This window comes from Manis pentadactyla, chromosome 4, assembly GCF_030020395.1.
Source record: "Manis pentadactyla isolate mManPen7 chromosome 4, mManPen7.hap1, whole genome shotgun sequence".
Classification (NCBI taxonomy): domain Eukaryota; kingdom Metazoa; phylum Chordata; class Mammalia; order Pholidota; family Manidae; genus Manis; species Manis pentadactyla.
In genome coordinates this window covers 167,426,231-167,453,310 of record NC_080022.1, presented here as the reverse complement: position 1 = coordinate 167,453,310, position 27,080 = coordinate 167,426,231, and the positions used below count along the sequence as shown (strand labels likewise).

The 27,080-nt window shown below is 33.9% G+C and overlaps 1 protein-coding gene across 2 annotated transcripts in view; it reads left to right on the top strand.

Moving 5' to 3' along the window:
* Positions 1–27,080, top strand: part of NPEPPS (aminopeptidase puromycin sensitive) — a 103,032-nt gene that overhangs the window by 56,227 nt on the left and 19,725 nt on the right. Inside the window, exons 4-17 of one of the 2 annotated variants that reach the window (XM_036930355.2) lie at positions 3,754–3,875; positions 6,963–7,070; positions 8,336–8,536; positions 8,990–9,086; positions 9,200–9,233; positions 10,093–10,207; positions 12,300–12,464; positions 13,304–13,408; positions 13,779–13,839; positions 15,701–15,810; positions 18,360–18,423; positions 20,093–20,229; positions 24,786–24,920; positions 26,163–26,382. In XM_036930355.2, the coding sequence (XP_036786250.1) occupies positions 3,754–3,875; positions 6,963–7,070; positions 8,336–8,536; positions 8,990–9,086; positions 9,200–9,233; positions 10,093–10,207; positions 12,300–12,464; positions 13,304–13,408; positions 13,779–13,839; positions 15,701–15,810; positions 18,360–18,423; positions 20,093–20,229; positions 24,786–24,920; positions 26,163–26,382 (1,674 nt within the window). Of the gene's footprint in view, positions 1–3,753; positions 3,876–6,962; positions 7,071–8,335; positions 8,537–8,989; positions 9,087–9,199; positions 9,234–10,092; positions 10,208–12,299; positions 12,465–13,303; positions 13,409–13,778; positions 13,840–15,700; positions 15,811–18,359; positions 18,424–20,089; positions 20,230–24,785; positions 24,921–26,162; positions 26,383–27,080 lie in introns of both variants that reach the window. The other variant, XM_036930353.2, reaches the window with a different exon arrangement.

The following is a 27,080-nucleotide window of genomic DNA, read 5'->3' as shown; positions in this document are numbered from 1 at the left end:
CTTTTGTAGGCATTTATGTACATGATGTTTAAGAATATAGATGTTAGCCGGCCATACATGATATTCTGTACTTCTTCTTTTCCCCTTATTTCTATATATATATAATAGGTCATTTATTATCAGTATATAAGAACTGTGTCATTGTTGGTAAGGACTATTTACAGCAGACATGACAAATTGTGAAGTCATTTCTAATAAAAGCAGGAGCAAGTCAGGGAAGGTTATAACCATTATTATACTGTAATTTGACAGTTTTTTAAGCTAGTGTAATAATATAAATAAGTAACATACAAATATTAGAATTAAAAAATTGTCTTTTTTGCAGATGTGACTATATTGAATTATTGAGTATCTGTAAATACCTGTTTGAAAATCTCTGACTTTCCACATTTTCCTAAGATTGTCTGGGTCAGAGTTAGCCCGTCATTCTTTGCTTTAAGAGTGAATTCCTTACATTTACAAATTTTAATAGGTTGTGTAAGTGCTCTATCTTCCGGTAATGGAGTAAATATTGAACATATGTTAGGAGGACATGAGTAACCTTTGTGTTGTTTAGCCTCATCAAATTTAACAGTCCTGCCAATTTTTATATAGCTAAGTTAAATATTTTCTTTTCTGAAATTGGCACCATTCTAGAATAGTGGTTAAGTTACCATAATCATTGTAATGCCTAAAAACCTCAGAATCATCAGTTAGGATCCTGCTGAGTGACATTTATTTGGAGAAACATTAGAAGATATTAACATTTTTGAAGAGTAAGGAACAAGGTCATAAAAAATAGTGACACAAAGGCAAAGACCTCTACTCCTTTTTTGTATAAATTAATCTCTTTAATTTTACAGCATTTAGTAGGCTCACTAAATTTTTCTTGTATTATATCAAGATTTACTTTGAGTTCTACAATTGTTATACTCTTCTAAGCTTTATGCAAATAAGGTTTCTGATGGAAGTCCCAATTTTTCAGTTGTCTAGTTTATAAATGAGCTTATTGTATGTTTTAAAAGATTTCCCACCCCAACCAGGTAAATATTACATACATTGAATATTGAAATAAGGAATCTAATTTGAGGAAGCGATGAAAATTGTGTGTGCCAATAGGTATAGAGTTAGACAATCTAGCAATCAGTTCTTCAATATGGTATAAATTTGCTAAGTGAAATTTATTAAGAAGTCCCTTTTCTTCTCCTGTTCTTGCCCTAAAATAGTATATTTAATAGTAAACGCTTGTAACTAGTATAATATGATACTAATTAAATTTGTTAATGACTTTTAAAAAAACTTTAACTTCTGTTTTGTTTGAATTTCAGGTAATAACCCTTCCCAATGCTTTGTATTTTTAGTTTGCCACTTTTTTGAAGTGTTCACTATCAATATCTTGTTATGGTTTAATGGCCTTGGAGATTTAAAACTAGGTAAAAGTGTAAGCAGCCTTTCTTATTTAGTTATGAGTTTAAAATCCACTTTTATTCCAAATAGGAAAAATTGAAAGTAAATTTACCACGGAATATGAGTTACATAAAAGACATCTTAATGGTTGACTTAATGAAAACAAACTGGCCAATTCCACTTATGGAATCATAACATAAAATTCCATCAAACATTTCTCTTTAAAAGTAGTCCATTTATGTAATCTATTAGATAGTCCTTGTTAACTTTATTAATGTGAATACATCTGCTTTTTTTAAAAAAATTAGTGAATTCCTGAAGAAAATAGAAATTTGTATTATTTATAGTTACAATTCTTTAGTATCATTTAGAATTCTTTTAGATTCTTTTACTGTATTCATATTTACTGTCCCAGTAATATATCATTCTTTTTAAAAGAGAAAAATTACTAATTGTCTCCAGACAGAAAATCTGATTAAAAAAAAATAACACAATCATCTATTCGAAGTTTAGCTTCAATTGAGTTGTTTTTTTGTTTTAATTTTCCCAGCATGATTACTTTAAGAATATGGCACTTTCTTTGGTGATGACTTTGGTGCAAAGGTCTAAAATTTTAACTTGAAATTATTTTCAGAATGAATTTGAGGTGCATTTAAAAAGTCAGTTTAGCAAAGCAAAACTGAAGGAACAAAATAGTAGCATACTCACAGACTCCGAGAAGGGACTAGTGGTTACCAAAGGGGAGGGATAGGGGGGAGGCTGGGTGGGGAGGGAGAAGGGGATTCAGGGGCACTATAATTGGCAATCACAATATAGGCAGGTCACAGGGAAGGCAGTACAGCATGGAGAAGACAAGTAATGATCCTGTAGCATCTTACTAAGCTGATAGAGTGACCACAATAGGGGGGATGAGGACTTGATAGTATGGGTGAATGTTGAAACCACAATGTTGTTCATGTGAAACCTTCCTAAGATTGTATATCAATGATACCTTAATTAAAAAAAAAATCAGTTTAGTTACTTCATAGACTGTGTTTTGTTTAAAAACAGTTTGTAGTTTGTCATTCCCTTATTCTGTAGACTTGGGCTCTTCATGACTTTTGGACCTTTCCAAAAAAGCAAATTCAGTTTTGGAAGGTGAGAATTTGACTTTGACAACATCCAAAAGGATATGTCAGTCGGACCATGTCAAGAACATTTTGAACAGTGTCAGTGTCATTGCTCTACAGCATTCTAAAATGACAGTTTAAAACATTAGGATATAGGATATGAAAGTTTTGGTATGATTGGCTAATTACTTTATAGCCATAGTATATCTTTGATTTGTTAGACTCCCATGCTCTAGATCCTGTTATAAATAGGTACTTTAAAAGGATCAATTAAAAGTCAGCATCTCTCTAGGTTTGTGACTTGATTTGTAAAATGTAGAATGAGATTATTGTTTTGTTATGCATATGAATTTAGTATATGACTACTAGATAATAATTATAATCTTTTCTGTTATGAAAGAAAGTATATATACTCACAAAAGCTCCCATTTTGTCTAAATTAGTTTTGCTCTTATGCAACAGTACAATATATAGTCAGGTTGCATTTATTTGCATATAATAATTATTGGTTAAACATATTTGCTTAATATTATCAGGTTTTTATCATTTTAGAATGCTGTATTATCAGGTTTCAAATGATGAGGGGGCTGTAAAAGTTGGTTCTAGCCCTTTGGCTGATCAAGTCAGTGGTCTTCCCTATAGTTCCTTACGAAAGTATACAATCAGTGTTCTATTTGGATTGAGTAGATAGTGTCTTAATGATAGAGTAATTGGAATGAAATTGTCTAGAAGGACCAAGTTACATGGTATAATTGGTAGAGAGCATGAATTTTGGATTAAACAGGTATAAGTTTTTATCTCATTCTTGCTACTTATTAATTGTGTGACCTTGGGCAAGTTACTTACCTGTTTGACTCACTTTCCTCATCTGAAGAGATATAGACAAAATACCTACTTCTAAGTTTATACAAATACTTTTAAAGTACCATGCACAATAGCATATCATACATTTAATAGTAAATATTCATTTCCTTTCCTGTTTTTATCTTCATGTATTGGTAATTTGAGACTAAGTTAATAAAGTTAAGGAACTTTCTAAGCACTCATTCTAAACATGACTTTGAGGTTTACTGTAGGATTAGTCCACCACTTACTTTAGTAAATACTGAATTCTCTCCATTGCCAGGAGTATTTGAAAAAGGAAGGAATGATTTGAACATTGTACATAGCCAAATGAATTAGTGTCTTAAGGACATATTTTTGATATCCTGTACTTAATGTCTCCATAAAAGTGGTTTTCATTTCTCTTCAATCACAGGTACAGGAACATTAAAGATAGATTTTGTTGGAGAGCTGAATGACAAAATGAAAGGTTTCTATAGAAGTAAATATACTACCCCTTCTGGAGAGGTGCGCTATGCTGCTGTCACACAGTTTGAGGTATGGTATTTTGTAAAATGTGATCTTAAATTAGACAATCTGGCAAAGGTCTATTCTATTATATGTGTTGTTTTTTGAGGTACCTTTGGCCATAATTATATTGATGACTTTGGAATTTTTTACTATATTTCAGCCAGTTATCTTGATTATAGAAGGGAGGGAATTAGAGGTGTGGGCTGGGAAATGATTTTATATATATCTATATAAACAACATTACTGTTAATTCAGTAGGAAAAGTCACAGGTGTCAAATACAAAGAGGATAATTTTAATTAAGAAAGCTACATAGTATAAAAGCAATTCAGGTACTGAAATTTTACCTGTATGTATGTATGTATATACAGATATTTATAAAATGTTACATGTATATGTACATGTGTGTGTAAAATTTTGTTATCTGTGCACATATATACACACACTCCCAGATATACATACATATACACACACAAATTCCATCACCTGTGTGTGTGTATGAAAATTTGTTATCTGTATGTTTGTATATACAGATATACAGGTAACAAAATTTCAATACTTGAATTGCTTTTATATTTTTTACCTTTCTTAGTTGAAATTATCTTCTTAGTATTGGACACCTATGGCTTTTCCTACTAAATTAATAGTAATGTTATTATGTATAACATTACTTTCCTTCTTTGACATGTCCTTTGTATCTTACTGTATTATCTGTGCTTTCTTTGATTTTTATTTATCAAGTACTTGGAAGTTATATACCTTGTTTTGAATTTGCTAGTGATACTTTTAAGTGTTAAATCTAATTAAATTTATTCCTGCAAATTCCAATACAGGTAATGAAATGTTTTTATGTTTCTGGCTACATTTCTGCATTATTTGTTTTGCATTCCTAAAATTTTAGGTCTAGTTTACTACTAATTTGTCTTACCTGGTATCTTCTCTTTCAAGAATTTTATGTTACCTTCTGTTTTAAAACAACATTTTCCAAAGCTGTTTAGGCTTAATTCTGTGTTTAAATTATTCCAGTGCTTATCTCTAGCCCTTTTAAGCACTTCTTCATCCTGGAATGGTTGGCTGAAGTATCTCCAAATAAGTTTTTTCAAGGCTGGATATGTGGGTGTGTACTTCTTAAGTCTTTGCATATCTGAAAGTCTTTTATTTGCCTTTATACATGACCAGTTTATATAATAGATGTGTTAGTGGGAAGGGGTGAGTGCAACCCCTGACATTCAGAGGCTGTTCTAGCACTCAAAGGTGTCCATGTGATTCTCCTATTGGACATAAACAACCACAGACAAGGTTACTCTGAGACCGTGGTAAAGTGAGACAAAACATGGGCACTGCATAATTTCATCTAAGCACAGACAAAAACAAGGTCACTGTGCTGCTTACAAAATAACAAAAAAGTCCCTGTCTTCGTTAAAATAAGTGACTACTACTTCTTTACCAATTAAGTTTTCGACTTGCTCAAGTCCTTATAGATAAAATTTACTGAAAAACCCACTCATCTAATTGCTACCACTTTCTGACAACACCCAATTAGGAGTAAATCCCCTATTCCTTAAATCCTCCCCCAGATCACCCAACCAAATCCCAACTCATGTAATAGATTCTTTCTTAATAGGCTTACTTAGATCATGTACCCTTTGGTGTGAGTTCTCCCTTGCTGTAGTGCGTAATAAACCCAACTTGTTCAACTATAATTGGCTTACAATTTTTCTCTTTCAAAGGTATATAAATATTGTTCCAAAGTCTTTCACATCTCATTTTGTCAAGGGGAGGAGTCAGACTGGAATATTTCTTCTCCCTTTATAGGGTAACATGTTATTTTGTTTTGCTTTGTTCTCCCTGGTTGCTTGTTAAATTTATTTCTTTGTATCAGAAAATTAAAATTTTCACCAGGTGTTCACTTTTCATTAACTTTCAGTAGTAATTGGTGAACTCTATTGGTGTTCAGATTCAGATCTTCAGTGCAGCAAAATATTCTTCTATTACATCTTCATTGTGGTTTCTATTCTGATATCTTCTTTAGAAACAGCAGTTAATCATAGCTTTAGCTCTAGCATCTCTCCCTCAAGTGTACCTTTGATTGCTTTCATCACTTTATCATTTGGATATTTTAGAAACTTTAAAATTTTGTTGTCTGTGTCATTCACTGAATTTCCTCCAGTATAAACTCATTTCTCTACAGCTGCTCCTCCTAATTTAAGTTTTTCTGTGCTTCTATTTCTTCCTTTATACTCTGCTTACTTTTCAAATGTCTTATTCTTTGATAGAATTCACAATTTATTGAATTTCTTTGAGAGTGCCACCTAACATTTTTCCTCAGAGAAACTCTTTCAGAAGCATGTGCTTCCTCTACCTCTGCATATTTTGTTACTTCTTTTCATGATACAGAATCTTGTCATTGGTTCTATTTTTTTATTTTGTTGTTTTATCAAAGTTTCATTCTTTTATAACTGGTATTCTACTGAACCACTGAAGTTTATTTTGCTTTAACAAATTTGCTTTTTTTATTTTTAAAGCAAAAATGAGTTCTCTTTAGCTAGGTCAAGTGGTGACAATTTTATGTAAAGTACATGGAAATGTCATATACTGTTGGAATTACACGAATGACCTGTTTAGAACTGATAGGGCATCTGTCTTTGTTCTTGTTGCTACCATTCTAGATAAAGAACAAAACATCAAACATTCTGAAAATATTTTTATTTTTGAAGTAAAAGGCAACCTATCCTTTTTCTAGCTCTGAATCCTTACAATGTATTGTTATCTTCCTGTGCTCTGTGTTTTGTGAATGTTATTGATGAAGCCATTTGCACTATATTTTTGCAATGCCTTATTAAAAATCAAAAAATGTAATTGTAAATTATTCTAATACTATAAATTGTTAAGATCTGTAGCAGACCTAGTTCCTGGATAATTGCTGATATGGCACTGATGTGGCCTTGTGTTTTCTTTGTAGTCAGTGCCCAGCTTGTTGCGTGGCATGGAGTAGAAAGTAAATATTTGAACAAGTGAATGAATGAATGATAGAAATAAAGAAGTGGTGGTTACTTCATGAAATAGTCTGTTAGGTTAATTCAGTGATATTTATATTTCATATTCTTTTCTTAAGGCTACTGATGCCCGGAGGGCTTTTCCCTGCTGGGATGAGCCTGCTATCAAAGCAACTTTTGATATCTCATTGGTTGTTCCTAAAGACAGAGTAGCTTTATCAAACATGGTATGTATGTGTTTGTAAGTATATTTAAATTTTGAGTAAGCTTTTAGCATATTTAGTTTGCTGATTAAATGGAGTAGCACTCAGCATGGTACTTGATACATAATAGGAACACAAATGCTCATTTTCTTTATTTCCAGTAACCCCTCTTTTTCTTAAATTGCCTTATTTGGAGAGCTCCCCTCCCCTCACTGAAATAAATTCCTTATAAACTGTATTACCAAGATTGTCTACTTCTTTTAATTAGGAGACCTAAATGAGTGGTAAATTTAATAAATACTACTTGAAAGAAGAAAATCTGACTTTCTTATTAAATGCCAAAAGATAGAGCCACATAATGTAGTGTATTGAGGTTTTTGACTGATAACAGTTCTTGGAATATGCTCTCTTCATTGACGTCACTGATCTTCTTCATAGAGTAAGCATTCCCCACTTGAAATCTATTGTCTAGGACTGCCTTGTTTAAGACATGAAGTAGCCTGTCGCCTATAATACGATTCTGGGGAACTGGAAAACCCTACTGTACCTGAAAATTACTGCCTTTGCCTCCTTTATTGGTGGGAAGAATTCCATAGGTAGAATGCCATTCTCTTCTCAGATTTTCTTAAGAGAGGAGGCTAATGTATTAAATTGAAATAATCATTTACAATTTAGTGTGAATGAGTGAATCAGGTCAGTTCTTGAATAAGTCTTCCTTGGAAAAAGAATAGAGAGATCTTGAGGAAATTGAGAGCCTGAATTAAAAAAAGAGGGAAAACACCAAAGGGGATTAGGGCCTCCAAAGGTAAAGTGGAGATTTCTTCACGAATTTGCTTAGGGCCAGCCTTGGTACAGTGAGTGCTCTAAATCTAGAAATCCATATCCTTTGAAATGTAGATTCCATGGTTATATTTTATTTTTATTAATAATCCTTGTCTCCTATCCTTATTTCACTTGAAAAACATTGAGGTCTTAGTTAAAACATCCCCAGAGCCTGGCCTATAATAGGTATTCAAGAAAAGTTACTTCTTTTCTCTCATAGACCTTTGGTAGTTTTACACTTTTGCCCCCAACTTTGTAGTGTAAATGCTTTATCAAATCACTTTCATCACTTTCCTTTTTTAATAGGAAAGATTTGACAGCACAAAAGCACAGGATGAATTGGGGTAGAGAAGTAAGCAGTGATGGAAAAGGGTGGGGAGAGGCAGCAAAGTCAATAGTGTTAGGCTAAGTGTTCACTCTGAGGTATTTAATGTAAATTTGTTTTAATTTTCCTTTTTTTTTTAAAGAATGTAATTGATCGGAAACCATACCCTGATGATGAAAATGTAGTGGAAGTGAAGTTTGCCCGCACACCTGTCATGTCTACGTATCTGGTGGCATTTGTTGTGGGTGAATATGACTTTGTAGAGACAAGGTCAAAAGATGGTGTGTGTGTCCGTGTTTACACCCCTGTTGGCAAAGCAGAGCAAGGAAAATTTGCGTTAGAGGTAAATGTACTTGAAGAGGATTGTTCCAACAGTCCGTAACTCCAGGTTGGGGAATTTACATTTCTGATCAATTATTAGTACAGTTATTTATAACTTAATCTGAAATTTGTTGTGCTAGTTTGGTTTTATTTTTAATAGAATTTTGGAACTACCACCTTGGTGTTAGATTAATATTGTGCAATATAATGATTAAGAGAATATTTGAGCGGAATTTGTTTATGCAGAGAGTGGGTGGGAAAATAATTACATTCTCCATATAGAGTCAAAAGTGGATTAAAGTTTGGCCAACAAATACAAAGCTTGGGGCTAAGGCAGTCTTTGGAGGTAGGGATCCCTGGGGTTAGTTTTTGGTAATTTGAGATGCTTTGGCTTGCAACAGGATTCCTTTGTGGATTTCTGTATGAATTACAATAAAATATTTATCAGATGGTTCTTTTGTTTATGCTTTTATAGGTTGCTGCTAAAACCCTGCCTTTTTATAAGGACTACTTCAGTGTTCCTTATCCTCTACCTAAAATTGATCTCATTGCTATTGCAGACTTTGCAGCTGGTAAAGTAAATTTCATTTTATTGTTGAATTGTAGTAACTTTTTTTGAATTTTGTGATTTTGAGGATGAAGTATGTATAATATATCAATAAATGTTTATATTTATTTTATGAAGGTGCCATGGAGAACTGGGGCCTTGTTACTTATAGGTATGTTAATATGCATTACCCTGCCTTATCTTTTCAATCACTGATTTCATAAGAGTTTCACTCCTAATCACAGTTCAGTAGCTTCTGCTTTATGATGTGCTATAAATTTGCTTGCCTCCTTGCTCTTCCACGCATATCTCAGAATGCTGATGAACACCCTCTGGTGCTACTATCTGAGGGCGTACAATTTTAAAGTGAGCATCTGGCATTAGTAGTATTTTTAGATACATTTTTGGCTGAGTTTCTCATTTCAGTGCCTTCCCTTCTTCCCAGTAGTTTCATAGTTCTTTATCCAACTTGAAGAACCTTCCCTGATTTAATATTTTCTAGCTAAATTTTTACATGTTTGTCACCACAATACAAACATGTGGGTTGTGTAATTTTTAAAGCAGGGTCTGTAAACAAATTTTGCCTTCTACTTTCAATTGCCTTCTTTGATGAACTAAGTTTTGGACAGCCTGCTCAGTGTTCTTTTTGAGGCTCTGGAATGCATCTTCCTCTGACTTGCCACTCCCCGTCTTTTAATGGAAGGACTGTCTCCTCTCTCTGTCTACCACAGTAATTCCTAACCTCTTAGACAAAGTGTAAATTTTCAGGCAGTTGTCCTATCAACAAACTGATAATCAGACTTGTATCATATCTTTGATCTTCTGTTGTACGAATCCTATTGGAATAGCCTTTAATTTTCCTGGAATTTTTTCTGTCTTATATACTTAAATGTCAAGAAGTGTTTTCTTGACATCTCTATAGCCTAACTTAACCATCTTACTTACTGTTTGAATCTCCTTCCCCAACTTGTGCATGCTTGACTTTATTGCGGTACTTTTATTATTTTAAAAAAATTTCTTTTTAAACACAGGGAGACTGCATTGCTTATTGATCCAAAAAACTCCTGTTCTTCATCACGCCAATGGGTTGCTCTGGTTGTGGGACATGAACTCGCCCATCAATGGTTTGGAAATCTTGTTACTATGGTATTTAATATTTTACGTGCTCAAATATATTTCTTTTCATCCTGCTGCACATTATTTTGGCTGCCTAGTATTACAGGTTTGGCTAGAACATTCTGCCAAAAAAATAATTGAATGATAGAAAAACTTTATTTTTAAAAGGTCCACTTTGAAAAGTGTTGATCAGAATCTCTGTGTTAAGAGCATGTGGACAGTCTTTATTCAACAGAAAATACTTCCCAAACTGTTCTAGAATTTGCCTGCAAATGGGGGAAGTCATGATACTAATTTGGTGAGAGAAAGAGATTCTCTCTTAGGTAGAGAGAGTCCATGCAGTGAGATTGCAGGCTAACTATAGTTTCTTGAGTCATATTTATTATATAGTTCACCAGCTAAAAAGTAACCTGATAAATAACAAACTGATCTTTGATTAGGTCAAAATGTTTTTATAGGTCAGCTTTTTTATTGCCTAAAATGTTAAGTTGGAATTTGATAAAAATGAAAGCAAAGAAGCTACAGAATAACTGTGAAGAATATTGAAATTTCCAACTGTCCCCCTGAAGTTCTTGTTTATTATGTTTGTAGATAAATTATGTATATGTAGTCTTGACTTTTTCCTCTTAATCTAAACAAATACTGTCTATGGCAGCCAACTGTGTTAGAATTTGGGAGCACAGGGTTTAATAAGTGAACTAGAAGTACTGCTGCAAAGAAATAACTGGAGATTCTGGAACCAGCCAAATTCCCTGATGACATTTTAGGCTGCCAAAGAGCAGATCTGATTTGGATGTTATTTGAGTCCGTATGTTGGAGAAATAAGCAAGAAAGTAAGACATTTAGCAACTATTATATGTCTGAGAGAGTTTCTAAAGAAATGCAGCTCTTGAAAGTAAACCCTTTCCCTTTGTTTTGGATGTTTACATTTTTACTTAAGGGTGAAAAAAAATTTTTTAAGTGCAATTTTATGTGGAATTATGTGTTTGAGTACCTGTGTATTCATATACGGAAGTGTTCCTTTCTCCTAATGAAGCAGGTTTGTTACTACCAAACAATTTTTTTGCTCAGCTTTAAGTGATCTTTATTTTTTATGATTTTATTTTGAAACTGCCAGCAATAAATTTTAGTAGAGGAAGTGTGTACATTCTCATATTGCTTTCAGAAAACTTTTTACTGGATTTGAGTAACTGTTCTAGCTACTAGATGTTGTTTCAAGAGCTTAGAGATAGGTTGGGGAATAGTTTTGTACCAGCTTATCTTAGTGGAGGCTACTAGTTAAATAAGTGGACAAACCACTTAGACAAATAGCCACTTATCACTTAATATTGAAAAATTCTTTTCAGAATTTTTAAATGGGGCTTTTGTATTTCACCATTGCATTAGCCCATTAGCATCTGTCTTAGATTCATACATTGCTTTCTTTTCATAAAAGATTTAATCAAATTTAATGAAAATTGAAACCTCTAAAAAGTTAATTTTTTTTTTTAAGTTGATTTTATCTGTGACTCATATTCTGTCTACTCCACTGTTAATTCTTAACAGGTGAAAATTATACTTTTCCATAAATACTTAAACACTATTCATTACTGAATTACTTACTGCCATGATATTTCTGTTTATTTCATGTAATCCTTACATAAGAAGGGCTGCTTTTCTGTTTATCTAGGAAGTCTAACTCATCTGCAGTGGTTTTCCCAGTTATTACGGGATAGTCTCCAGTTTTCTCTTTGGTCCTGGTAGCTTTTTGGTTTCTTTTTAAGAGAAGTTTTTATTAAACTAAATTTATATAACAGTATAGGCTCTTGACTACATTTGTCTACTCTCTCACCCTTTTTCATGTAAGGGCTCCCCACTTCCTCCTTTTCTCCCTTTGGTAGTAAAAAGTTACTTAGCAGTGAAACATCCCTCAGGCATAATGCTAATATCACCAGTTGGCCTTTCTTGGCACCTCTTTTAGGCATCTCTTGTTCAGAGGTGTGAGTTATTTACTAAATGTTTGGAATTGAATTTTAATTCATTAAGTTGTAAGTTTTAAAGTATAGTGGAAGGGACACATGAGTTTTTCAGATTAGTGGAATGCCAAATGTTTTCTTTACATATTTCTGTCTTTTGTTTTTAGGAATGGTGGACTCATCTTTGGTTAAATGAAGGCTTTGCGTCATGGATTGAATATCTTTGTGTAGACCACTGCTTCCCAGAGTATGATATCTGGACTCAATTTGTTTCTGCTGATTATACCCGTGCCCAGGAACTTGATGCCTTAGATAACAGCCATCCTATTGAAGTGAGCCATACTTTTCAACTGTCGGCCTTTGCTCTCATTTTTAAGGAAATAATTTGTTATAGAGATACTTAGGACTGAAAAGAAAATTGCATGGATAATGTCACTTGCTTTTGTAGTTTATATTTCCAGTTTTGAAACTCTAACAAGATTAAGGTCTAATTATGTTGCTTTTTAATGTAGGCAGTATGAAAATTTGATCTTTGTAAAGGCATGTGTTATGTACCTACAAGCATTCACTGAATGTATTTTTATTGAATAGGATGGGAGAATCATACCTGTTGGGTAATGTGCATAGGGGAACATTATGATTCCATTGTTTGTTTCAAAGAAAATTTTGAACAGACTCTTTTATTGTTGTCATTACCTGTTTTTTATATATATTTAATCCTCTTGACTTAGCCTATCCTTATTTCAGCTAGTTTACAAATTTTGCCTCCAAAGAACTAAATTTATGGTCCACTTTGACATATTCAACCAGGAACCTATGTAATTGTAAGCCATTACAATTAGTGCAAAAATCTAATGTTTTTCATCTCTCCCTTCCTTACTCCCATCCCTCTTAATTCCACTCTCCATAAACAGATCCATAGGGACTTCCTCTAGCAAAGCAGAGCCAAGACTGGACCTCAAATCCTAAGAGATGATAAGGATAATATTATATATTCCACTTTATTAGTATTAGTTGCTACACTCTTTTTAAGGATCATCAGTGTACACTGTGAGTGAGCTAAAGGCAGAAAAATATGAGTTAGAAGGGTTTTCCTAGAAAGGTTTTTATGTAATTCAGTATTACAGGCTGTCTGCTTCCTGTCATAACCCTGAATCACACTGTCTGCCAGGTCAGTGTGGGCCATCCTTCTGAAGTTGATGAGATATTTGATGCTATATCATACAGCAAAGGTGCATCTGTCATCCGAATGCTACATGACTACATTGGGGATAAGGTAAAAAAAAATTTTTTTTAATCTTCCATTCCTTTATGGTGAAATCATAATGTTTTGCATGGACAAAAAATGTTTATTTTTATTTAGATTAAGTTCCTTTTTATATTAACTCTTATGCTTTCTTAGATGAATAATGTTCAAATATGTTTGGGTTGGTGGGTGGGAGGCTAAAAACTTAAAAGCAGAAGTAGAAAGCAAAACGTATAATACATTTTTAAATAAAAGGCAGTAAACATTAGAAAGAGAATATGTTTTTCAGTAAATCTGACACTCAAATAATTTGAGTAAATTAGGTTTTGAGTACTAACTTGCAAATACTATAAATTCTGAGATCTTACTTTCCTGGATTTTAAAAATTGTGTTTTCTCAGGACTTTAAGAAAGGAATGAACATGTATTTAACCAAGTTCCAACGAAGGAATGCTGCCACAGGTAATCTTTAATAGCTTGAGACAGATGTGGAAAGAAAGTGTTGGCTCTCTATCCAGAGTGGAACATTTAATTTTTTTTAAGTGCTTAACTTTCCACGTGATGGACAGGAAATAAGTTGACTAATTTGAAACCATGTGTTAAGTCATGGCTCAACATGAATCAGGGCCCATTATCCTTTTGGTCATCCTCCAGTAGTCTGCTTTCCACAGCTCACTGTTTTGCCACATGAAAAAGTCTAAAAAATTCTGTTGACTTTACCAGAGTTTACCTTATCAGAGCTTGTTATTTTTGGTGATTTGTTGGTTTTATTGCCCTAAATTGATCATTGGCTATTAAAATAACTACAAATTAGCCATTTGGGGGAGTGAACTTGTGAAACTATAGTTTCAATGAAGTAAATTCTTAAAATTTTTAGTGTATGATGATCTGTTAATTTATTAAATGTCAGAGTCAAAAGGCAGAATAAAGGTATGAGTTGACTGAGTATGAAAAAGAACCAGAGTCAAGAGTTTTTTAGTTCTTTGGTGAGCAATAATAATGTAAAAATCAAGAAAGTTTGTGTAATGTTATTAGTGTCTAATAGCATGATGAAATTTCAGAAAGGCTGGCCATGAGCTGTTCCTGAGGTTTGGGACCTGTGAATTAAAAATACAGTATCTGCCTCTCTGTTCAGGACTTGATGTAACTTTGAATGCCCCCCTCCCCACCCCCTGTAAATTTCTATCTTAGTTTATAAAATAGGCATTCTGTGTCTCAAAGCAGGGCTATAGAAAAATGTACTCTTGGAAATTTTATCAGTCTTTGGCATGCATATAAATATGTAATATATGAGGAAAGAACCTTGTGCTTCTTAAACTGTAATGTATATATAATAACCTAGGGTCTATTAAACTATTTCTAATTCAGTAGGTCTGGGGTGAAGCCTGAGAGTCTGTATTTCTAACAAGCTCTCAGGCCAGTGCTACTAATTCATAGGCCACACTTTGGAAAGGCCTCTTTTTGGTTTGGTTTTGTTATTTATGAAAGACGATTGGCAGTTCAGATACATTTTAGTTAACATCCATGGTCTTCATCCTTTTGTAGCAGTTCCAGGGCCTCTTTTCTCTCTTCTCTGTCCTTCCCTAAGTCCTGCTGTGCTGATCTCTCCACTGAATTCTGCAGTTGCCCGCTAACTCACTACTTCTTGTCTTGTCCCACTCTCTGCAGTTTTATTTCTCACTCTAGCTAGGCTAGCTAGGGCTGTCTTTGTAAAGGGAGTATCTGATTGCTTCCCCCTGCTGATTAAAAATATTTGAGATGCCACATTCCCTTCATGATAAAGTCTGTATTTCTCTGCCATAAAGATTCAACAATTCAGCCTTTTAAGTACTTTTCCTCTTTTCATGTCATCATAGTATGTGTTGCACTGTATTTCTCTTTTGCTTACTCTACCACCAAGGCTGAGATCTATTTGACCATACGAGTTTTACTTCAACCTCATTCAGACTCTTGAGGTATTTTTTAACTTTTGTTAATTGAATGGGTTAAGTTCATGAATGATTGTTTAGTAGTGATCTTGAATATGTTTCCATTTGTTTTTATTTCTTTTTGTTTGAACTCACTTGATTGTCTTCTGTGTATTATATAACTTGTAATTTTTAAATAATTTACAACAATTAAGAACATCTTAGAATATGATGTTTTTGAAATAGAGTTTACTTATTTACTTAAGGGGGGTGTTAATTTGGCCCATATATTTCCTGAAACTGAAAGAACAAAGAATTGGTCAGCAATGCAGTGTCAGGAGTTATATAAAATTTCTGGTTTGTTTAGGAAAATAAACATGTAAACATCTTAGATTTCCATTGTGTTTATCTTCTAGAGGATCTCTGGGAAAGTTTAGAAAATGCTAGTGGTAAGCCCATAGCAGCAGTGATGAATACCTGGACCAAACAAATGGGATTCCCCCTCATTTATGTGGAAGCAGAACAGGTAAACTTATGAAAAGTCCTTTCATTGTCTGATATTATATTAAATGAAATTCATTCATTGAATTCATAAATGAAATTCATTCATCAAATTTGCTTTTCCTGTGCTTTAAGTATACTAGGTAACATTTAAACCAGCCTTTATACTCTTTTCTTCAGGGATTTATTATCCCTATACTAAATGGTTTGCCCCACATCATTAAAATTATACATACTTATGATAGAAAACAAAATGTTGTCTACTGTTATTGTCCCTGAGAACACCATAAACTTGATAAAATTCTAGTATCACCAAGTGGGGTTTATTCTAGGAATGCAAGGTTTGTTTAACATTTTAAAAAACAATCAGTGTATTGATGCCTAATCACTACATTAATAGAATCAAGTTAGAACCACATAATCACTTCAATAGATGGAGAAAAAGCATTTGATAAAATTCAAAACTCACTTATAATATCATTCTTTAGTTCTTAATGTTGGATTGGGTGGAAGTGCGATTTTGTTTAGAATTGCATTCATATTAGTTGAACTGTTACCTGAATTCAGAGAGGTGTACTTCAAAATGAGTTATCCTCCAGTAGGACTGAGAATTACACATCAGCCTTTAAGCATATCAGAAAGTTTATCTTAACTTAGTTTAATTATGTGAAATTATGAAATTGTTCTCTTAAATTTATTTGCCATGGTTTTGTGAGCTATGTAGGGAATTAATTACCATTCATTTTCAGGGAAGAGGATTCATAGCTCTTTTTGGTATATGTTTGTTCATTTGGTTCTTTATTGTCCGTAAAGCTAAGTATGTTTTACAGAGATGTCCTCAATGTGGCAGTCTAAATAGTTAGTAAATTTGCTTTTCCATATTTTAAGAATTCTACGTGACATTTAAAACAGCCCTTGTACTTCTCCAAATGGATTCAAATTTATATAGTACGTTATAATGCTTGTAACTTAACCTTCTAGAGCCACATCTTAACCTTAAATATTTTTTTTATAATCGGAGTACCTCTCAGTAAGGTTGACTGCAAACATTTGAAAAGGCAATTTAGGTAATTGAGTCCATCATATTTGGTGGGAAAAGATATCTATATATTTAGTGACCTACCACTGTGACCATTCTTTTTCTTACTAGTCTTTCTCCACTTTGGACTAGTCCATTATAGGAGATGTGTGATCAGATTTGATACTGACACTATATAAACTGACAAGTAGTTTTAATTTTACCTGACTGTTATAAGAATAATAACATACAAAGATGATTGTTCCTTTCACCTCTGGGGATTTCAATTCTGGGGATTCCCTCAAGAACTATCAACACCTCAAAATTACTAAACTATTTAATGATTACAAATAAAGCAGACTATTAGGCTATAATGTCTTCTTTAAGTAGAGCACACTTTAAAGAGCATAATAGTTTGTAAGTTAAAACAGAGGACACTAATGTCCTACTTCCCTCCCAATATTACCAAGATTCTATTAACTTTTCCATCAAGCTGCTTGCAAGGTCTTACTTCCTTTGCCTTGTTGTTGTCTATAGACACAGCCAAACCCACCGACTGTCTAACATTACAGTAAAAATCCTGCCTATGACTCCTCATTTAAAAATAGAAGAGCTCTGCAACATGTAATATCTTAATTATCTGTTTCTCACTGTATACTTTCTAAATTTAAATATTTTTCTTTATTTCTGTATCAATTAAAATCACCTTTCAGCTTTTTCAAAGAAATCTATGATACGTAACTAATCAGTGGGGTAGTGTTTAAGTTCACTAGTAGTTTGTTTTGTGGCAGCAAAGTAACCATTTCTTCCTCACTCAATTTTTTCAGCTTTTCAGTTCTGTCTCTTCTAGTCCATTTATCCATAAAGGCCATTGGCCCAATTTTGCATTTGATTTAGTTGATCTTAAACCTGTTATGTCTTGTGTTAACATATTCTAGGGCACAGTAACAAATGATAAAACAAATGACTGCATATTGTTGAGTATTTTTTTTAGTATGTACTTGCCTTTGTGGCTTCTGGCTTAGTTTTTTACAGTTTTTCTCTCCACTTTTTTTGTGTTTCATTGCAAAGCTCATCCTTTGAAACAAGGTGTGTTCTTCTTTCATGTTTATCAGTCATTCTAAAAATTTGAATTCTCAATATTGAGTCCACATGCTAATCAAATGTTGCTACTTCTTGAAGGGGAAAAGACTAAAGACATAACCTTCATCTACAAAGATTAACATAGCTTGCTGTAGTATTATTTATTGTTTTGTATCTCTTTGAAAACTCAAATATTTTAAAGTTCTTATCTGGGTACATATCTCCTGTGAGTGACCATATTACATGTGGCCATACAGTGGCCTTTTATTTAGAGTGTTATTTTGAAGCCTAAATGAGAAATAGTAACCTTTTCCCCATTCTGTAGTGTCGTTAGTTCATCAACATTGCATTTTGTATGCTCATGAGACATTTGGCCATATGGGTTTCAGCTTCTACTTTGTCAACAGAAATGTTGCCCCTTCCAAAAAAAAAAAAAAAATGGATACTACTAGAGCTTTGTTCTGCTTCTTTAGGTAGAAGATGACAGATCACTGAGGTTGTCCCAAAGGAAATTCTGTGCCAGTGGACCATATGTTGGTAAGCAATGGCTGTTAAGTGGGAGCTGATCAGTGAATTTGGATACCATGCCAGTAGTGTTCCAACTAGTAGGAATAAGTATCCATTTAAAAGCATTTTTAGTAGAATTAAATAAAAACAAGAGGAAATGGTAATTAAAAGGAAATCTAAGAAATCAAAAAAGGAAATTTGTTAAGTATTTGTAGTGTTGTTATATTCTTAAGTTTTTGAAATTCCCTGTCCTGTGTTATTGGAGGCTAACCAATGAAGAAGGATAGGAACACCCAAGAAGTGATGTCTCTAGCCTTAATCCCTAAAAGAAGACTTGATACACATTTGTGTGGGTGACTAAACTTGTTTTTTTGTAATTCTCAGGCATAATAAATAAGTAAACAAGTCAATTAAACCCAATGATTATTTAGATTTATTATGTACCAAGCACTATAACTGACCCTTATTATATACTCTCATCAACCCTATTAGGTAGGTAGTATTACTTCCATTTTACAAATGAGGGAGCTGAGGCACAGCTAGGTTAGTTAAGTTACCCAATGTCACCTATCTAAGGAGTTTAAGAGTAGGAATTCAAACAAAATAGTTGGATTCCATGAGTTTATACCCTTAACTACCACTCAGCTCTGGTTTTTCAAATATTTCTACATGTCATTAGACTCTTTTACCCAGGAAATTAAAGATTAACTGAAAAATCAAAAAGCAAAGTATTCTGTGCACCTTTCTTACTTACATTAAGACAGTAGCTGTCAACAGGGGGAGGTGTGTATCAGTGACACCAGTGCCTTTTCATGTTCCACCCACCAAAATATGATGCGCTATACTAGCTAGGGTGGAGAGGTCCAGCCTTCCGTCCTTAACCTTCCTTAGCATTTTAGAATTACTCTTTTAATAAATATATCTGACAAGTTGATGACAGATTTTATCCAAATAAATCCCTAAGTGTCACAGTTGCTGTTTTCTGCCTCACTCCTGGAATCTGCATTGTAGGACTGACAGGTTTTGCAGGTTTTTCTAATACTCTGTAAGCAAAAAAGCAGATTTAAAACCTGAACTATCTAGGAGGAAATTTTAATTTGTGGTTAACTTGATAGCATAAAACTATAAATAACTTACTAAAATAGTGCTATTAATGTATTGGGATTAACTTAAGAGAACGTATGTATCTGCCTTACAAAAGCTTTGGCTTTTAGATATGATTCCTCAGTGTTAGAATCCAACAGCTTGCAGAGTATATCCTATATATCACAGAAATAAAGATCAACCCTTCAGTGTTTCAGCAGTGCGTACAACTATTAAGGACTACACCTTAGAACTGGTTTCTAAAAACTATGTTAGAACTTTTACCTACTTGAAATTTCTTTTAACAGTAAAATCATTGCTGTCTATATTGCTCTGTAAAGAGAAAACAATTAAAGTCACTATTATATTTGTGATTCTACAACTAAATAAACTATTCTCTCTCTTTAGACTATGATGATTTTGTTAATAAATTCTCTCTCCTTTGCACTATTACTCTGGTTACCTGGAAGAGTTCATGTACCATTAAAAATAAGCATTGGCTTAACAGACTCAAGCCCATATGTAGGACACAAGTCCTCTCTCTTTGTCTTACCTTCCATTTCTTCCAGTGAGAAACTATTTTTCAAGTTTTCTCTTTGTTCTTTTGCCTAAGGAGAAGACTTTCCCCAGTGGATGGTTCCTATCACAGTCTCTACTAGCGAAGATCCCAACAATGCCAAACTAAAAATTCTAATGGACAAGCCAGAGATGAATGTGGTTTTAAAAAATGTCAAACCAGACCAATGGGTAAAGGTGAGTCCAGAAATGGCCATTTTTATCTTACCTAAAATGATTTATTTCAGTCACTCTCTTTATGCATTTTATGGCTGGCTGTAAATTCTGTTGCTATAGTTTAAACTAAGACTTGTAAACCTAAACCTTCCTGTGTGAAATTTAGGGCCAATTTTCAAATAGTGTTGGCTAAATATTTGCCTTTATGGCAGTTAAGGGAGTAGTAAACAAGCAGATACAAACAGATAGGATTAAAGGAAAAAATATAGTAGATTATATATAAAGTCACATTATCTGAAACATTTGTATTCTTGCAACACCAAACTGCCCCATCATTGTAATGACATGTTAACTTCAGTGATATGTTGTCATTGTATGTATACAATTATAATCAAGTGAGATCAGACATATAATAATCAGTTTATGTCAGTGAAATGTGAAATTCCTTTAACTGTTCTTTTAAAGCCATTTCACAAAAATAACAGTTGGAAAATACTGTTTTTCATTATTCTGTACCCTATTCCTTTCTTATGAAAGTATCAACTACAGACTTTTCTCCTAATTATAGGTTCCTAATAGTAATTACGCATTATCTCAAAGTTTTGTGCTTTTCTGAAAAGAGCCATTTCTCTCCTTGTCTTAGTTTTTAAAATAGGCTCAGTGGAATGTATTTATATTGATATATTACCATTCGAAATTATAATCTGGCAATTTGGTACTGGCACAAGAACAGACCCATAGACCATTGGAACAGAATAGAGAACCCAGATATAAACCCAAACATATATGGTCAATTAATATACGATAAAGGAGCCATGGATATACAGTGGGGAAATGGCAGCCTCTTCAACAGCCAGTATTGGCAAAACTGGACAGCTACATGTAAGAGAATGAAACTGGGTTATTGTTTAACCCCATACACAAAAGTAAACTCAAAATGGATCAAAGACCTGAATGTAAGTCATGAAACCATAAAACTCTTAGAAAAAACATAGGCAAAAATCTCTTGGACATAAACATGAGCAACTTCTTCATGAACATATCTCCCCGTGCAAGGGAAACAAAAGCAAAAATGAACAAGTGGGACTTTATCAAACTAAAAAGCTTCTGTACAGCAAAGGATACCATCAGTAGAACAAAAAGACATCCTACAGTATGGGAGAATATATTCATAAGTGATATATCCGATAAGGGGTTGACATCCAAATTATATAAAGAGGTCACACACCTCAACAAACAAAAACCAAATAATCCAATTAAAAAACGGGCAGAGGACGAAAATCCATCAACAGCATCCATCACATCAACAAAAAGAAGGACAAAAACCACATGGTCATCTCCATAGATGCTGAAAAAGCATTTGACAAAATTCACCATCCATTCGTGATAAACACTCTCAACAAAATGGGTACAGAGGGCAAGTACCTTAACATAATAAAGGCCATATATGACAGACCCACAGCCAACATTATACTTAACAGTGAAAAGCTGAAAGCTTTTCCTTGAAGATCAGGAACAAGACAAGGATGCCCACTTTCCCCACTTCTATTCAACATAGTACTGGAGGTTCTAGCCATGGCAATTAGACAACACAAAGAAATAAAAGGCATCCAGATTAGCAAGGAAGAAGTTAAACTGTCCCTATTTGCAGATGACATGATATTGTACATAAAAAACCCTAAAGAATCCACTCAAAACTACTAGATCTAATATCTGAATTCAGCAAGGTTGCAGGATACAAAATTAATACACAGAAATCTGTGGCATTCCTATACACTAACAATGAACTAGCAAAGAGAGAAATCAGGAAAACAATTCCATTCACAATTGCATCAAAAAGAATAAAATACCTAGGAATAAACCTAACCAAGGAAGTGAAAGACCTATACTCTGAAAACTACAAGACACTCTTAAGAGAAATTAAAGAGGACATTAACAAATGGAAACTCATTCCATGCTCTTCGCTAGGAAGAATTAATATTGTCAAAATGACCATCCTGCCTAAAGCAATCTATAGGTTCAATGCAATGCCTATCAAAATACCAACAGCACTCTTCAATGAACTAGAGAAAATCGTCCTAAAATTCATATGGAACCACAAAAGACCCCGAATAGCCAAAGCAATACTGAGAAGGAAGAATAAAGCAGGGGGCATCTCGCTTCCCAAGTTCAAGCTCTACTACAAAGCCACAGAAATCAAGACAATTTGGTACTGGCACAAGAACAGGCTCATAGACCAATGGAACAGACTAGAGAGCCTGATATAAACCCAACCATATATGGTCAATTAATATATGATAAAGGAGCCATGGATATACAATGGGGAAATGACAGCCTCTTCAACAGCTGGTGTTGGCAAAACTGGACAGCTACATGTAAGAGAATGAAACTGGGTTATTGTTTAACCCCATACACAAAAGTAAACTCAAAATGGATTAAAGACTTGAATGTAAGTCATGAAACCATAAAACTCTTAGAAGACAACATAGGCAAACATCTCCTGAATATAAGCATGAGCAACTTCCTCCTGAATGCATCTCCTTGAGAAAGGGAAACAAAAGCAAAAATGAACCCATGGGACTACATCAAACTAAAAAGTTTCTGTACGGCAAAGGACACCATCAACAGAACAAAAAGGCATCCTACAGTATGGGAGAATATATTTGTAAATGACATATCCAACAAGGGGTTAACATCCAGAATATATAAAGAACTTACATGCCTCAACACCCAAAAAGCAAATAACCTGATTAACAAATGGGCAGAAAATATGAAGAGACAGTTCTCCAAAGAAGAAATTCAGATGGCCAACAGACACATGAAAAGATTCTCCACATCACTAATCATCAGGGAAATGCAAATTAAAACCACAGTGAGATATCACGTCACGCCAGTAAGGATGGCCAGTATTGAAAAAACTAAGAACAACAAATGCTGGCAAGGATGTGGAGAAAGGGGAACCCTCCTACACTGTACACTGCTGGTGGGAATGTAAACTAGCTCAACCATTGTGGGAAGCAATATGGAGGTTCCTCAAAAAACTAAAAGTAGAAATACCATTTGACCCGGGAATCCCACTCCTTGGAATTGACCCAAAGAATACAACTTCTCAGATTCAAAAAGAGATATGCACCCCTATGTTTATTGCAGCACTTTTTACAATAGCCAAGAAATGGAAGCAACCTAAGTGTCCATCAGTAGATGAATGGATAAAGAAGATGTGGTACATATACATGTACAGTGGAATATTATTCAGCCATAAGAAGAAAACAAATCCTACCATTTGCAGCAACCAGGTGGAGAAAGACAAGTATCAAATGATTTCACTCATCTGTGGAGCATAAGAACAAAGAAAAAACTGAAGGAACAAAACAGCAGCAGACTCACAGAACCCAAGAATGGACTAACAGTTACCAAAGAGAAAGGAACTGGGGAGGATGAGTGGAAAAGGAGGGATAAGGGGGAAAAAGGGGCATTGCAAATAGCACACACAATGTAGCAGGGAGGGAACACGGGAAAGACAGTGCAGGCAAAGAAGACAGGTAATGATTCTATAGCATCTTGCTGCACTGATGGACAGTGACTGTAATGGGGTAGTTGGGGGGGACTTGATATTAGGGGGAGTCTAGTGACCATAATGTTGTTCAAGTAATTGTACATTAATGATATAAAAAAAATCTGTTAAGAGTTTCTTTTTAAATCTATGTTTAAACTGCTTAATATAAAATTAGTTTATACAAATAAAAATAAATAAATAAATAAAATGTAATTTCCAATGTCAAAAAAAAATAATCTGGAAGATTTTGCAGCTATATAAAATTTTTCTTATAAATGTGAAAAAATATTATATGCACACTGTGATTATAATTTGCTAAATAAAGATGTTATTCCTAAAGTAAAAGATAAAAGGAATCAGTAAATTAATAGTTGTTAGAATTGTGAGGTGTTTTTTTGCTATTTACATATGAATAGTAAAATATTTATATCTTAAGCTATTAATTTACCATTAAAATATTTTGTATATAAATATTGTCAAAAATATGCTTGGCTGTTGGTAGCCTATAGGAAATAATGAAAGTTAATAATTACTCCACTCCCAAAGTCATATGAAATTGCCTTTAAAGTCCATGTAATTCTTTAAAATCTAAGGTCTGACCATTGTTATTCTCTTGAACCTCTGGTCTCACAGTAGATTAGTGTTTGTAAGTCTTGGAGTTGCTACTTCCCAAGTGTTTTCATATATAGTAAATATTTTCTGTAAATTTAAAACTATCCACTGAGGTTAGAAATAGAAATTTATCCGCATTATTTCCTCCTCCCCTGCCATGTTCTTCCTACTGTCTCCCACTGTGGCTACCACTGTGTCAGGTTTGTTTTCTTTTGTGTCTGTATTCGTTTTTGACAACTAATTTCAATCTTTATGTGTTGTTTCATTTTAATCTGTCTGCTAGTTAGCACACATGATCTTTGCTGTTTTTCATCCAGATATACTAAAACCAGAATCCATGTCACACCTCCAAAAGATTGATTTTAAAAATGTGTGTAATGTTTAATGACCCCTATTGGATATCTTTCAGTTAAACCTGGGAACAGTTGGGTTTTATCGGACCCAGTATAGCTCGGCCATGCTGGAAAGTTTATTACCAGGCATTCGTGACCTTTCTCTACCCCCTGTGGATCGACTTGGATTACAGAATGACCTCTTCTCCTTGGTGAGCCTCTCTCTAGTAGTATGATGGATTCTGTTGATTAAAGGATTTTGTTTTTCTTGGAGTGTCTGATGAAACAAAATCAGAAAACTATAGTTCTTTTGAAGGTTGAATTAGCCTTTGGGATTAGAGCACATGACTAATTATTAATTAACATGACAAAATTGAACCTATATAATTTACCAGAAGCAAATCCCATTTCACTATTCCTGAGCCAGCTTTTGCAACTATATTTAAACCATCCTTTGGAAGGCAAAAATCCTTTTCAATAGAAATAGATAGGAGCCTTGAAGAAATCTCCCTATTGATTCAATTTTTTAACTAATTAATTCAAAGATTTACATTTTTCTAAAATAGTGGTTGTACTTTGCTAGAAAAGTCTAGAAATTTTTTAGCATCCTACTACTATAGAAATTACAACAGCCCATTGGCTTTGGAATTATACTTTTATTTGGCTTTGTTCTAGAAAGAATTTAAAGTAGCAATTAATAGTAATATCTTTATGACTCCAACTTAGGTTAGATAATTTCTAGATATCTTTGTGATAAGATTGTAAGATTCTCTCTAGTGTTCCTTTAAATTGGACTGAAATTTTGCCTCTGCAACTGGCTTTGGATTCCTTCTTTGTATAAGCAGAGATTAGCATTGATGCACAAAACCTCGCATCTGCTGATCTCATTGCTCAGAGAGACCTGCCCCAGGAGACAGGTGTGTGTGTGTGCAGTTGGCTGCTGTAGCAGAGGTGCTTCTTCCTAGCTCTATTAGTGAATTCTGAAAGGACTCTGAATTTGTAGTGCCTTCCAGTTTGTGATCTTTTAGGAATAAGTAAAGGACTGACTGAAGTTGACACAGTTTGCAGGTCCAGTTTTGAAAAAGCCTGTCAAAAACCAAAGCCCCGACTATTTTTGCAATTTTTCTGAAAGCATGAAAATTTTCAAGAGAAAACGCAAAGGCCCCTGAAACTGAATAGAAATAGGAAGCTGTTTTCTTTCCTTGTTCTTTACAAATTGGTGTAATTGTAATATATTTTTTATGTGACTCTTACAAATAGCAAAAAAAGTAAATAAGGAATGTTAATGATAGGATTTTATTCTAATAGTATTCTGAGCTTATATAGATTCATTTCCTTTAAACCAAAGAGATGACTGACCAGCAGTAAATAATGCTGAAAATGCATGCCTGTGTTCTTGTTTTTGTTTTCTTTTTTTGAAGATTAGATTAATTTATGTTTTTTTCCTATCCCAGGCTCGAGCTGGAATCATTAGCACTGTAGAGGTTCTAAAAGTCATGGAGGCTTTTGTGAACGAGCCCAATTATACTGTATGGAGTGACCTGAGCTGTAACCTGGGGATTCTCTCAACTCTCTTGTCCCACACAGACTTCTATGAGGAAATCCAGGAGTTTGTGAAAGATGTCTTTTCACCTATAGGGGAGAGACTGGGCTGGGACCCCAAACCTGGAGAAGGTAATAGATGTGCTGAATAAAGACAGAATTGATGAGAAATTGGTCCCTTTTTTGCTCAGCTGTGGATAGCAATATTAATAGCATCATCTTTTTATCTGCTGGATGTTACTCTGTATTCAGCTAGCCAGAAATTCAGACAAGCTCTTTTAGAACTACTGGAGAAGTTTTGTGGGTCACCAACATCAAAGCAGTCAGTGGTGGTTATGTGTATTCATTGCTAAATGTGATTTGTGCACAAAGCAAATGATGGAAATAAATGTCTTTAAAAGAGTTCCAAAGGCCTGTCTATTGTCAAGAAAAGCGAAGGGGAATTTTGGATGATACTATTTATTGTTATACCATAAATAACAGGCTTCTTATATACAGTTTGTAAGGGTGCTGAGAGACACAGGGCCAGTTTTCTGAATTAAGGAAGTTAATTGCTTCCTACATGTGTTCTCTCCTCTGTGATTATTTCTGTAATCATGTATTTACTCTTTGCTATCATTTAAATGTTGGGAATGGTAATTTGAGAGTTTTAAATATAATGATTTTCTCCCATCTGCTGTAAAGGTAGTATTGTGCCCTGACCAGTCTAAAGCTGGGAGTCTTGCAATAAGAACAGTACTAACAATTGCTGAGAGCTGTTTTTTTCCTTCATTGATCCCACAAGTATTTATATACTGAGTAAATGCTAGATACTATTCTAGAAGCTGGTG